Raw genomic sequence first — 13,360 nt, forward strand, 5'->3', positions numbered from 1 at the left:
ACCCGCCGTCCCACTCCGCCTGCGGGCCGACACAGCGCGGGCGCCCAGGTTTCCATTGCGCGGCTCTGCTCTGCTCTCCCGCCGCTCTGCCTGAATCCTGGAGGCGGGGCCGAATCGGGGCCCGCCCCGCGGCCCCGCCCGCCCCGCGCTCGCTAGCGCCCAGAACCGGCCGGAGACCCGGTTCGACCGGGCCATGTCCGCTGAGCCTGAGCTCATTGAATTGCGGGAACTGGCACCCGAACGGTGCGCCGCCCCGGGGCGCACTCGGCTCGAGCGTGCCAATGCATTGCGCATCGCGCCGGGCACAGCTCGCAACGCCGCAAGGCAGCAGGTCCCGGGCCGGGGCCACCGCTTCCAGCCGGCGGGGCCCGCTACGCACACGTGGTGTGACCTGTGTGGCGACTTCATCTGGGGCGTCGTGCGCAAGGGTCTGCAGTGCGCGCGTGAGTAGCGGACCCAAGAGCTGGCGGGAGCGAAACGGGCAGCCAAGGGACAGCCCCGTCGCTGAGGGCCAAGTTGCGATGGAGGGGGTCAGGGGGGACAGTTCCCACGGACCAGGTCCGTTACCTTTGCCCCATAGCACAAGAGAGTGCGGGCTGATAGTTTATAACCTTGCCAAGCTCCACCTGCCTCTGAGACAGGCAAACGCGCTTCTCTGTAAACAAGGTACTACTTTCAAGTTTAACCAGTGCCTTGGCCCTTCTTGAGAAAGGCTTGTGCCTGTCAGTCTCTGGACTCACATTCTTAACACTTACCCCTTTGGAAAGATTCACTTGCCAAGTCCCCCAGGAGAATCCCTGTGGTGAAGGGAACTTACCCACCTATGGGAGAAGGCCTGGAAATAGTCAGAAACTTGGGCACAGGGCTACAAGCAGGAGTTTTGAGTCTGTCTGTAGCAAATACCTATTGGAAGTTCAGTCAACCAGCTGCTAAAACATGAAACGCAACCACACGCCAGTTGGTGCTTCTGCCCTCCCAGAAATCACCAGCAAGCTGAGGTTGCTGTCTCACTGGCCATACACCATCTAGAAACACTTGGGATGCTTTTATAGCCCTCCAAACCTCTACCCTTGGATCTTACTGCAGACCTGTTGAATCAGTCAGGTCACTGAGAGTGTACCAGCGATTTTTAAAAACAGGTCATTCTAATGTGTAGCCTGGGTGGAGAATCACTGCTCTGGCCCATTTAGGAACTTAGGGAAGATGTCCCAAGCCTGTGTGATGGAGACCCTCTCATCTAGTACAGGAGTTTGTCTTTATTCAGCTAGGACGAGTATGGGACTTGTGGCAGCATACAAAAAGCATGAACAAGGGCTGGGAAGATAGCAGTGTTCCCAAGGAGAAATAAAGTGGCCATGGGAATGAAAAACAGGACAATTTGGGTGTGTGTCAGAAGCAGAAACGAGAGGCATCAAGGATGAGTTGGGGTGGTTTGGTCTGGTTTTTGTTTTTTGCTGAGTTGAACTCTGGCAAGGGCAAGGGTGAGGAGAAGTGAAGAATTAAAAGGAGTAGGAAAGTGAGTTAAATGTTGGCCATGTCTGGTTGAAATGTTTATTGGACAGCCAAATGAAGATACTGACACACAGAATTTGATCTCAAGGAGGTCAGATGGAAGCCTTGGATCTAAGGTAGGTCAGTGTACACAGAGAAGAAAAGCGATCAGGACTGGGCCTCGGACACTCCACCATTAGATCTGGAAGCTGAAACAGAGCTGAAGCCCCCTGAACAGGGGTTACAGTGAGGTGGGAGGAAAACCGCGGTAGTGAGGGCCCCCGGGGGGAATCTGCAGAGCAAGCATCAGACGATGCTGAAGAGGTGAAGGGACCACCGCATTCCGCGGTTCGGTCTCTGAGTTCCCTGGAGGGAGGGGATCAAGACTGGAATGGGTAGAGGATGAAGGCGAGGAATTAAGTAAGAGACCAGTGTTGGTAAGTTTTGAGTGTAAGGGGAATAGAGAAAAATGATACGAAGAGGCACTGAGTTAAAAGTTTTTTTGTTTCCCCCTCCAGTAAATGGGAGGAGGGAGGGACGCTGATAATGAGGAAGGGGAAGTTCTGCCCTAGGCGCTAGAAATCCAACTGTTGAGCAGGCCTGGATCCCTAACAGCATGAAGTCTTCCCTGCCAGTTTCCAGGCGCGGGGCGGAGGAGGGGAGAGGGGGGCATGCGCGGCGGCAGGGGAGACTCTAAAATCTGAGTGGCAGTGGGTGTTAACGGGGACTGAGATAAGGCCAGTCATGGAGAACACGACGAGCAACGGCCTTCATCCCGGGGCTTCGCTTCTGTCCCCGGGACGCTCCTCCGAGCTGGTGCTGGGGTTCCTCCACCTTATGGCCAGGCCTCTCTGCAGATTGCAAGTTCACCTGCCACTACCGCTGCCGCGCGCTCGTCTCCCTAGACTGCTGCGGGCCCCGGGACCTGGGCTGGGAACCGGCGCTGGAGCGGGACACGAATGTGGTGAGCGCGGGACCGGGGAGCTTACGGGCAACGCAGGGATGCGTGGACGAGCGGGCCACATTGGAGGCGTTCCCTAGGGCCGCCCGGCGCTACGCGCAATAAACGTTTTGATAGCCGACTTCCTGGAGGCAGAGAGTGGCTAAATTCTGCGCGCGGGCTCCAAGGGGTGCCGGGGGATGCTGACTCGGCCCTAATCGCCCGGAGCCGCCCAGACTGCGCGCAAGTGCAACTTCCGCACCTTCCCGCAGCTGCATCCGGCCTCGAGGCCACGCTGGTGCACACGCGCACAAGCCCCATAGGGTCCCTTGGGAGGCGGGGCCTGCGAGACGGCGCTGAACTGAGCTGCCCCAGGGCTGAGATCATTCTTGGAGGCGAGGAGTGTGTGACCCCGCCCTTCGACATCCCTCCTCCAATGAGATGACAGCTAGGTCTTGGCTGTCTACGTTTCAGTGTTAACGGTTGCGGCTCGGACACTGGTTCCTGCGCACGCACACTCATATACGGGCGCGCACGCGCACACGCATTTGGGGCGGTGGTGGGAGTCTACCGGTGCACCGGGGCTGGCGGGCTGGCTGGCGCGGCGATGGGTGAGGCGGACGCGGGAACGCCTTCCTTCGAGATGACTTGGAACAGCACGACAAGCAGTGGCTACTGCAGCCAGGAGGACTCGGACTCAGAGCTCGAGCAGTACTTCACTGCGCGTACCTCGCTGGCGCGCAGGCCGCGTCGGGACCAGGTGGGGACCGGAGGTTGAGGGAGGCGGGCGGGGGCGATCTCTGGGATCCCGCCCCTCCACGGTACGTTGCAGTCTCGAGAGTTTGTGGGCCGCTCCGCCCTCCTGTCAGCGTGGATCTCGAATCGGACCGGGGCCAGCCCTCGGAACCGTGTGTCGGGCTTTCAGCACATCGGTACTGGGTGCCGAGCCCTTGCTGTTTCTGTCACAGACCGGTTGAACCAGGGGAAGCAGCTGAGTGGCTTGGGGTAGACCAGGGACAGGCATTATCCACCCCTTACTAAGGCTGACTGTGCAGTCTAGACTAGCACCTCGATTTCCGCGTGTGGGCGCTCCCACCCCTTCTCTGGGGGACCGGGAGGAAGTGGATGGGGAGGAGTCCTCGCCGGGAATTGAGAAGTGTGTTTAGGAGAGAGGCAAAGGAAGGTCCAGGCCCCTCCATTTCCACTCCTGGATGGAGCTAGCTTGGTCCCCACCTCTTGCCGGTCCCGGCCTGTCACCAGCTGCTGGAATGTGGAAGATTCTCAGTCTCCCCTCCTCTTCGGTGGACCAGGAGTACTCGCTTGGGCAGCATATATAGAAAAAAAAATCAGAGCAGACCAGGGGATCTGGGAATGGCCGGGAAGGAAGCCTTGTTTTGGACTGTCAGCATTCAGGAGCACTTTACCCACGAAAGGCGGGAAAGGCTAGATTGTAAAATGCCCTGAGAGGGATCAAGAGATAGGGGTTACTAATTTGGGACTATAAGGTGTGGTACTGGAGCAGCTGTGCCTCTGAGAGCCTCCCAGATGTCCCCATGATCAGAGACCTCTGTGCTGTGTACCATGTGTGACCATCAGGCTCAGAGCTGGTAGACTTCAGCAGAGCAGGAAAGAGAGATGGGGACCATGAAGTGAAGTTCAGTATACCTGGCAGCAATGGGGCAGAATTCCTTACATGAGCCGAGAGAAAGGAGTTATGGGTGATTATTTAGATGAAAATTCTATACCTTGAAAGCTCAGTCCAGAGTGTGGGTACAAGGTTTGAGGGTGGATCCCTGGGAATGTCCCTGTCCCTGTGTCACTCAGGCCTGAGCCATTTTCCATCGTGGAAAGGTGAGAAAAACCACAAGACACTAACCAATTGAAAAGCAGGCTGTGGAGTCCCAAGATACATACATATCTTGTATGTAAGATATGTATATCTATGGCTGATTCATGTTGATCTATGGCAGAAACCAACATGATATTATAAAGCAATTATCCTTCAGTTAAAAATAAGTTAGAAAAAAAAAAAACCATCAGTCAGTCTGGACAGTGGCAGAGTAGAGGTTGAGTGGCTAGAGTGCAGCAGAAGGGAAATTCCAAGGTCCTGTTTTATGTCCCTCTGGGACAAACTTGTGGAATTCTCCTCCAGCAGTCAGTTTTAGAAAATGGAAAATGAAACTTTCTTCTCTAAAATCCTGGCAGGACAGTGCAGTACCTCCAGTCCCAAGTCCTTGAGGGAGGTTCACCTGGAGAAGGGGAGGGGCTGGAACTGAGGTCACTGCATTCCAGTCTGGGGCTCTTGGACAACCCAGGGAGGGAAGAGGGGGGACCCAGGCTAGAGCTCAGAGCCATCATAAGGAAGGGGAATAAGTGAGTAGCATCCCTTTGATCACCCTGTTCTATAAACAGAATTCTCTTCCTTCTTGCCCTGGCACTAGATTCTGCTCAGCTTTCCTCTTGCCCCTAGCACCTCTTCCATCCTGACACTCCTTTCCGCTGGGGCATGCCTTGTCCAAAATCCTCTCCTTGGATGGAACAAACACATCCGTCCTTTATTCCCAGCCCCTTTAGCCATCATTTTATTCCCCCCCCCCCATCCCTCATTTTCCAGGATCCAGGTGATTTGTTCTTACCAGTCCTACAAGATTTCCAACCGTCTCCAACAAGGTTTCTGCTAGAGTTTTTCACTTCTCAATGCTCTTTTCTATCTACGAGACTTGGAAGCTTGGGGAAGCAAATAGGCTTTGGTTCCCACCCCTCCTCCAGAGCCTCAGTCCTCAGTGTCAACAGCTTGCTGACAGCTGAACAGCTGCAGGTAGTAGGTGAAGAGCATATTGCTAAAAGGCTATGAACTCTACCCTACCCCTTATCTGTCCTTCCTATTGTTCACATGAGATGGTGTAAGCTTGAAAGTGAAAGCGTTAGACCAAGGCAAGAATGCTGGAGTGGGTAGCCATTTCCTTCTCCAGAGGCTCTTCCCCACCCAGGGATCGAACCCAGGTCTCCTGTATTGCAGGCAGATTCTTTACCATCTGAGCTATCAGATGGTTTAAGCTTAGGGGGCTCCAAAGGAGTAGTCAGGAAGAAATCTGGCTGTCCTGGCTCAAAGCTGAGTGCAAGATTAAGGTTATTCTGCAGAAGACCTTCTAATGGGAACTTCTCTGGGACAGCGCATTGGTCAGTGATGATCTCAGCTGAGTTTGTGACACTCCCATTCCTACTAGGGCCTGTCTGATGGCAACAGGAAGTAAGGCTGATGCAATGAAACAAGGGAGTTTGGCTGAAGCCCTGGCCCATATGCCACCCTTCTGACAAGAATCCAGTCCCTGGAGGAACAAGGGGAAGGGCTGAGTGGTGCAGCTAAAATCTTTGGGCTGAACCCTCTAGACAGCAGGGAGGAGGTACATAAGCTTCCCTGTTTGGCACTTGTGGGACAGGCTCTACTAGAAGGCTGCCCATGTCCACCTCTGGCAGATTGGAGCCTGGCCTGAAGCTGCCATTTGTGCAACTTGGGTCAAGATCAAATGACATGTCATAGTGGTTTTCACACTGTGTCTGAGACATGTAGGCCTGGCCCAAATCCCCCACCAAGAAGTGTTAGGGTTGTAGCAGTTGCCCCTCTCCTCCTGCCCCCTGGTGGCTGGTCTCCTGGTATGCACCAATCCCTGTACCTCTCCCCCTGCAGTGAGTCATGGTCAAGGCAGAGAGGCAAAGTGAACTGCCTTCTCCAGGAGACAGCTTGACCCCACCCAACTAGGGTGCTGAGATCACGCTGTTCCTTCTCAGAGTCCCTGATCTTATCCTGGCCTTGATTTCAAGGTGTCCTTAGAACCTTACCCAGGGCTGAGGAGGCTCCAGGCCAGCAGCAGAGAAGCCAAATGATTCTGCCTTGGCTGTCTCCATAGAATGCAGAACCAGGAGCTGTGCTGGTTTCCTTTCATCAGGCCATGAACTGTGTTGTCGGTTTCCAAAGGCTGCCCACAGGCCATTTTACAGAGTGGTCCACCAGGAGTTTATCGTCTTGCCTGTGACATGCATTGCAGAGGAATGGGTTCTGTGAGGGCCCTCTCTCCATGCCTGCCCATCTTTCAGGACGAGCCCGTGGAGTGGGAGACACCTGACCTTTCTCAAGCTGAGATCGAGCAGAAGATCAAGGAGTACAATGGCCAGATCAACAGCAACTTGTTCATGAGCCTGGTGAGTTGACAGCCTGTTCTGGAGAGAGATAGGAACCCAGCCACATGCCTGATGCCCAGAAGGTCAGAGTTGAGGTATTCTTGGGAAGGCCCGAGCAGTGATTTATTCACACCCACTCTAGCCCCAAGTGGACTGGTAGTTTCCAGTCCTGTTCCATCTCACCTGGCACCTAATCACAGTTTGGTTTTTCCTCTTTAGAACAAGGATGGCTCCTACACAGGCTTCATCAAGGTTCAGCTGAAGCTGGTGCGCCCTGTCTCGGTTCCCTCCAGCAAGAAGCCACCCTCCCTGCAGGATGCCCGGCGAGGCCCAGGGCGGGGCACAGCTGTGAAACGCCGCACCTCCTTCTACCTGCCCAAGGATGCTGTCAAGCACCTGCACGTGTTGTCACGCACACGGGCACGTGAGGTCATCGAGGCCCTGTTGCGCAAATTCCTGGTGGTGGATGACCCTCGAAAGTTTGCACTCTTTGAGCGGGCTGAGCGCCATGGCCAAGGTGGGCTTCCCACTCCATCCCACCATGTGTGAGGGTATATACACATGTAGGGGCATGTGCTCCTGTGCATGCGGGAGCTGAGGGGCCTGTGCCTGGCTCTAATTAAACCCTCCCTTCCCTCTGCCTGGCCCACAGTGTACCTCCGGAAGCTGTCCGATGATGAGCAGCCCCTACGCCTTCGGCTCCTTGCAGGGCCCAGTGAGAAGGCCCTAAGCTTTGTGCTGAAGGAGAATGACTCTGGGGAGGTGAATGTGAGTAACAGCTCTCCTTAGTTTCTTGGGTGTGACTGGGCAGGACTGGAGGGTTGCAGCTACCGTAAGACTTGAAGGAGCAACAGGGCTGCGGACAAGCCCTGCAAAGCCTCTGCAGAAGTGTGTGAGCCTTGCTGCTAAAGTGGGGGTTTCCAGGAAATTCATGCCAAGGTCTAGGTCTTGTCTCAGGAAACCAGAAAGAACTATCTTGATGCACTGCTCTTTCCTGTTGTGGGAAGTCCTCAGGAGATGCAGGAGTCCATCTGATGGCGTGGTGATCTCAGGCCAGGTCAGAGCCACACAGATAGGCACAGGACAACATGGAGGTGCCCGTCTTTAGGCATTAGAACTTTTTACCAGGAAGCTCTCCAGCTCCCCTGTAGTGCCTCTGCAGAGTGAGACTAAACTCAGAGAAAGGGGGCATGACCTGCCCACAGGTAGCTAAGGAACACTGGTTTGGTTGCCTGTCTGCGAGGTCACTGCCCTACTTTGTGGGACCCATCTTCTCTATATATTGTTGTTGGGAATCTTAACACAGACCGTGCAGACAAGAGCCTGACACTGGAAAGCACCATCCTAGCTGCATGATCATGACAAAAGTCGTCTTCTTTTGGGAGCGCCTGCCAGCTTGGTAGTGCCTGGTGTAGCTTGTGTCTCCTTTCTCCCCCTCCAGTGGGACGCTTTTAGCATGCCTGAGCTACACAACTTTCTGCGTATCCTGCAGCGGGAGGAAGAGGAACACCTCCGCCAGATCCTGCAGAAGTACTCCTATTGTCGCCAGAAGATCCAAGAAGCCCTGCACGCCTGCCCCCTGGGGTGACCTCTTGTACCCTGGGGTGGAAGGAGGAGAGTAGGCAGCGCCAAGGGCGTGCCGTGTGAGTGTGCAAAGGCCCCTGTGGCCTGAGGAATGAGTGTGCATGGAGGCCCTCTCTTGCTGGGGGAACGAGCCCAGAGAACAGCGAAGGAGCTGGCCCCCTGTGTCCACCAGTGGGTGGAGCAGAGCATGGCTCTTCACCCTTCTGCCTGTCGCGTACTGGGTCATGGTGGGCCAGGGTTGCCCTTGGAAGCTGCTCCAGGCTTGCAGCATGGGTAGAGGAGACAGAAGTCTCTTTAAATTTGTCTCAGATATGAGAATCTTGGAGACCCTACAAACAGAATAGGGTCATTTGCAGGGATGAGGGCCCTTGTCTATGCAGAATGGTTGTGTGATTTGGGTCTTGGATGGGGGAGGGGGGTGTCTCAGGATAGCCCTATCAGAACCAAGGGTGAGTGTTCAAGATAAGACAGGCATCAAGGAAGAGTCTAGGGTTCCCTCTCCAGCACCCTCTGACTCCTCACACACCTTCAGGTCAGGGAGTGCTGGCTAAGGGTGCAGCAGTAGTGCCTCTGCCTCCTCCAAGGAGGATGTCCCTGGGCCAGGCTCTCTGTGAATGTGGGCACTGGCCCACGTGTCTGTGCCTTGTTTGCCAGTCAAAGCCAGGGTCTTTCCCTTGGGTATTTTTGATGATGTATGCGAATGTATGTACTATTTTGTGGCCTCAGCTGAATGCCTCCTGTGGGGAAAGGGGTGGGGGTGATAGTCATCAGGGCCTGGGGTCTGAGAGAATTGGCTAAATAAAGATTTAAGAATTCTCCTGCTTTTGGATTCTTTATTATGCGCCCTCATCTGTAACTGCCCCACATGCCAGTGGCTGCCAAGATTGATGGACAGGCTCACAGTAACTATGGGACAAATCTGTGAAGGATGTGGTATATGGATATGTACTCAGTCATCACTCAAACCCTGTGGCTAAGGTTGTAGTGGGGATAAGAACATCAACTGCCAGAGCTTAGAGAAACCACACACTCCATGCTGTGGAAGGCGCTTCACCAAATATTGAGATCCTATTGTGGACCAGACACTGGTAATGGTACAAAAGGTACAGATGTTAATGTCCACAAACCTTCATAAAGCAAGGCTTCTGGTGGGTTTGGAAAGAACACTGAATTTGAAGTTCTTTGGCCCTGAATGTAGATATACAACCATTGGCCAATTCCTTATTTAGGTTCAGTTTCTCCTCCACATGCCACAATTGGAGATGGCAAAAAAGATACGGGGATAGAAGCCAGATGGGCACTGACCAGTTTGGCCTGGAGTCAGGTCCTAAAGTGCTGGTTTGGGGGAGGTACCCGGTGGTTGGGCAGGTCCGCTGAGCCTGACTCTAGGGGTCGGGGACATAAGAGCCGCCATACAAGCTAAAGAAACCAGGCGGAGGACAGCCACCGCTTTCCCTGGTGGGAGCAGCCCGAGCTGGAGAGAGCGTGGCCTGCTGGGAGCTGACGTCTTGCGGTGCATGCTGGGGTACTAGCATCTGAGGGCGGCTGTTGGTCCCGCCCCGCGGACCGACGAGAGAAGCAGCCAACCAGAGCGGGCAGCATGCGGCGCATTCGGAAGCGGAAGTGAGGTTTCCGTGGAGACAGCGGAGCCTGCGGAAGGCGGCGGCCGCGGCGGCGGCGGCATCTGCGAGCCAAGGCCCAGGCAGGGTATGGTGGCGCCGACGGCCTTGTAAGAGCGAAGTTACCGCGGGGCCCGCCATGCGCCGGCGGCCCTGACATGGGCGCCAGCGGCTCCAAAGCTCGGGGCCTGTGGCCCTTCACCTCGGCGGCGGGGGGCGGCGGCCCAGAGGCGGCGGTCGCTGAGCAAGCTTTGGTGCGACCGCGAGGCCGAGTCGTGCCCCCCTTCGTATTCACGCGCCGCGGGTAAGGGCGCGGGGTTCCGCCCCCGGGAGGACAGACGGGCGGCTGGGCGTCTCGCGACATGGGGCGCTCCCGCCGCTGTATCCCCTACACCCGAGTCAGGACGACTCCCATATTTCAGGTCCCCATAGGAACAAGGGGTTCGGAAAGCCGAACAGGCGGTTCCTGGTGGCCTGGCTGCTCTGAAGGTCTCCCTAGGAGAAGAGTGGGCCTGAGGTTTGTCCCTGGGCAGGTCCTCCGTACGATAAAGCTAAGATTGGGTCTCCCTGAGACTCCAGAACCTCTTCCTTTCATCCCTTCCATCCCAGCCTGCTAGCCGAAGGCTCCTATTCTCCCTCACCCCCAGTTCTCCCTAGAAGAGAATGACCCTCTGTTTTGTCTGTTTCCGTTCACCCCAGTGGTAGGGTTGGACCTCTCTGGATAGTGGCTGGGAGAGTAGGACTGGGCCCTAGCGTTGAGGCAGGAACCTGGGGAAAAAGACACTCACCCCAGGTATGTTTTCCCAGATCTGGGGGCACTGACCTCTCCCCTCCCCCAAGGGGCCCAGATAGGAGCACTAGATGGGCCTGGTTCTGATGGGCCCTGGGGACTGCTGCTCAGGTGTTGCTGGGATTTGGATGTAGAATCTAGGGGGACCCCAATAATGGCAGTTTGGTTGCATCAGCCACCTGAACCCGGGAGGATTCAGCCTTTTTTCTTCAGGCTTCCTCCTAGCTCAGGCATCTGCTATCTCAGGCTTTGGCCTTGGGCCAGCAGTGTCTTCTGGAATGAGACCAGCATGCCCAGGCCACCATCCTTCTCACTCTAGAAGTCCAAGGGCCTGATGGAATGGCTACTCTTGCTGAACAAACCAGCGTCGTTTTGGTATGGCCTCTCTTCTTAGGGTCTGACAGAGTAGCACTGGCCACCATCCTACTCCCCACTTTCTAGTGGACCCCAGATCCTAAGCGAAAGATTGTCCAGACATATTAACCTCCCTTTCTCCCACCAAGGTTGTTCTTCCCCACTGTGGGGAGGGCATACTTCCCTGTGGTCTGTGGCATTTGCCATGACTAGCGTGGGGCTCCAGCCCAGCCTGTTCCCCTCTCCCTCTGCACAGCTCCATGTTCTATGACGAGGATGGGGATCTGGCTCACGAATTCTATGAGGAGACAATCGTCACCAAGAACGGGCAGAAGCGGGCCAAGCTGAGGCGGGTGCATAAGAACCTGATTCCTCAGGTGAGGGGCTGGGCAGTGGCCACAGAGCCTGTGTTGAATGTGTGGAGGCAGACCCAGATGGGGTCTGCTGTCATGGTGGGGGCTCTTGGGGGAGGAACTGGGAGGAACAGGAAGGCTTCCTGGAATAGGGGCCCTGAGCTGGCCCTCACTAGCCTCTGTTTCCATGGCAGGGCACCGTGAAGCTGGATCCCCCCCGCATCCACGTGGATTTCCCTGTGATCCTCTATGAGGTGTGAGCCTGGGGGGTGGCAGGCATAAACACCCCCTGCCCCAGCAAGACACCCCCAGGCTCAAGGTGTGGCTTCCATTGAGGAACCTAGGCTGGGGCCACAACCGTGAATAAACTCCACTGGCCTGGAACCTTCAGCTGTGAGCAGGGCAGTCCTACGGTGCTGGTTGGGTGTTGGTTTGTATGTGGACCAGAGATGGCTGGAAGCTGGTGAGGGCTGATGGCGGAGTTACCAGTCCACCTTTCCCAGCAATCCCTACAAGGAGCATGGCAGGGCACATGCTGGTCAGGAATGCCTGGTTCCTGTGCCCTTGCCTGGCCTGCATTCTTCCAAGCTTGCCTAGGGCCCAGCCCTGCTAGAGGCTACAGCACTTTACAAGCAAGGTCTGCCTTTTTCCAGCCCCAGGGCAATGGGAGCTCTACAAAAGTGGGAACTTCCTTTCCCTCACTTCCTTTACCCTCTCGTTGGAGCATTTCAGCCGTTTGCTACCTCGATTCCTCCCGTGTTGGACAGAGGCTGGGGGCACAGCAAGCCTGATTTTTCCTGCCTACCTGCCCATTTGTTCCCAGCCCCAGAAGGATGGACAATTTGCTGGCTGTTAATAGGAGTAGGGACTGGTGTGGGAGGTTTCTCCCTCTACCCAGGGCTGGCCCGATCCCTCCCCACTGCAACTAGCTGTTCTCCCCGCTACAAGTTGAGAGGGCAGAGGATGGGGATCGGGAAGGGCTCTGGATGCCTGTGCCCCATCCCACCTACTGTATCTAATCCCCCTTGCCCTTGCACATCCACCACCCTGTGGTAAGGCACAGCACCCTAGGGCTGGTGCCAGTAGCTCTGAGGAGCCCACCACCCCTTTTCCCTACAGTATACCCCTCCCTTCAGTATCAGTCAAGAGAAAAGTACTGGAGCCCCTGGATAGGGGCAGAAAGGAGAGAACAACCATTAATAGGAATACTTAAAATGTGAAAGCTTGTAAATAGTCTAGTCCATGATGTTGTTGGGGCAGAGTCTGATTTCTACATAGAAATGACTTTTTTTTTTAATTCCTTACTGTGCAAACTCTGTGCTTTAAGCGTGTGAGAAATGGCTTGGGGAGGGTAGTCCTCAATCTAGGAAGGCTGTTGTGTTATTTGTTCAATAAAATTATTTGTAGACCCTGCATACAAGACTGACATCCTCTGAGGCTATGACACCCAGTGTCTGGACTACCACATGGGCATAGAAGGTAGACCTGGGTCCAGGACTCTGGTCGCACTGATGTCTGGCAAGGTCCAGATTGAGCCTGAGCCCAGCCTGCGGGCATCCCAGCTACAACCAGCAGGTGGCAGTGTATTCACACAGACCTCACTACAGGCCCACTCAGGATGGAGAGCCACTCCTGTACTAGGTTCAGTAAGTGGAGACCCTGGAATTGGAAGGCTCTGGGATACTTCAGTAGGGACTGGCTCCACCTGCCTGACCTGAGATGACAGTGTGACCTCAGATAGGTCTGGAACAGTTGTTCTGTTCCCAGCTGAGGCAGCTGACCCTATGTGAGGTCACAGCCTGAGCCCCCTAAACCTTCTAGGGCCCAGTCTTAGGTGGACAGCAGCCAGGTGGGTGCCACTGCCCTTGACCTGCTGCAAAACTGCAGCCCAAATCCACTTACCTCTCCTGGTGGGCACTACCAGGAGTATAGACTTGGGGCTTCTGTTCCAGCAGGTTAAACTCATTCACCCAGTACTTCCTCTCATCCTTTCTGCTCTTGCCTTCTCACCTGCCGCCTGCCTTCTTGAACATTTGGCCTACACTTCTCA

The 13,360-nt window shown here is 55.4% G+C and overlaps 2 protein-coding genes across 3 annotated transcripts; both read left to right on the forward strand.

Annotated features, from left to right (window-relative positions):
• RASSF1 (Ras association domain family member 1) lies at nucleotides 22–9,012 on the forward strand. 2 transcript variants are annotated; one of them, XM_018038389.1, is made up of 6 exons: nucleotides 22–443; nucleotides 2,349–2,455; nucleotides 6,527–6,631; nucleotides 6,830–7,127; nucleotides 7,263–7,378; nucleotides 8,052–9,012. In XM_018038389.1, exons 1-6 carry the CDS (start codon nucleotides 194–196, stop codon nucleotides 8,196–8,198), a joined length of 1,023 nt encoding a protein of 340 aa, XP_017893878.1. In that variant the 5' UTR covers nucleotides 22–193; the 3' UTR covers nucleotides 8,199–9,012. The 2 variants fall into 2 exon arrangements, with proteins under 2 accessions (XP_017893878.1, XP_017893879.1); XM_018038390.1 differs by lacking the exons at nucleotides 22–443; nucleotides 2,349–2,455 and adding an exon at nucleotides 2,489–3,191 and having other exon boundaries at nucleotides 8,052–9,011.
• On the forward strand, nucleotides 9,641–12,725 carry TUSC2 (tumor suppressor candidate 2). The gene is made up of 3 exons (XM_018038367.1): nucleotides 9,641–10,117; nucleotides 11,214–11,334; nucleotides 11,505–12,725. Exons 1-3 carry the CDS (start codon nucleotides 9,972–9,974, stop codon nucleotides 11,568–11,570), a joined length of 333 nt encoding a protein of 110 aa, XP_017893856.1. The 5' UTR covers nucleotides 9,641–9,971; the 3' UTR covers nucleotides 11,571–12,725.

Source organism: Capra hircus, chromosome 22 (genome assembly GCF_001704415.2).
Source record: "Capra hircus breed San Clemente chromosome 22, ASM170441v1, whole genome shotgun sequence".
NCBI lineage: Eukaryota > Metazoa > Chordata > Mammalia > Artiodactyla > Bovidae > Capra > Capra hircus.

Excerpts from the sequence above, each read along its gene's own strand:
- RASSF1 (XM_018038389.1), top strand. The coding sequence starts at position 194 with ATGTCCGCTGAGCCTGAGCTCATTGAATTGCGGGAACTGGCACCCGAA. Across the intron at positions 444-2,348 it reads CAAGGGTCTGCAGTGCGCGC|ATTGCAAGTTCACCTGCCAC; the intron begins GTGAGTAGCGGA and ends GCCTCTCTGCAG. Across the intron at positions 2,456-6,526 it reads TGGAGCGGGACACGAATGTG|GACGAGCCCGTGGAGTGGGA; the intron begins GTGAGCGCGGGA and ends CCCATCTTTCAG.
- TUSC2 (XM_018038367.1), top strand. The coding sequence starts at position 9,972 with ATGGGCGCCAGCGGCTCCAAAGCTCGGGGCCTGTGGCCCTTCACCTCG. Across the intron at positions 10,118-11,213 it reads TTCGTATTCACGCGCCGCGG|CTCCATGTTCTATGACGAGG; the intron begins GTAAGGGCGCGG and ends CCCTCTGCACAG. Across the intron at positions 11,335-11,504 it reads ATAAGAACCTGATTCCTCAG|GGCACCGTGAAGCTGGATCC; the intron begins GTGAGGGGCTGG and ends TTTCCATGGCAG.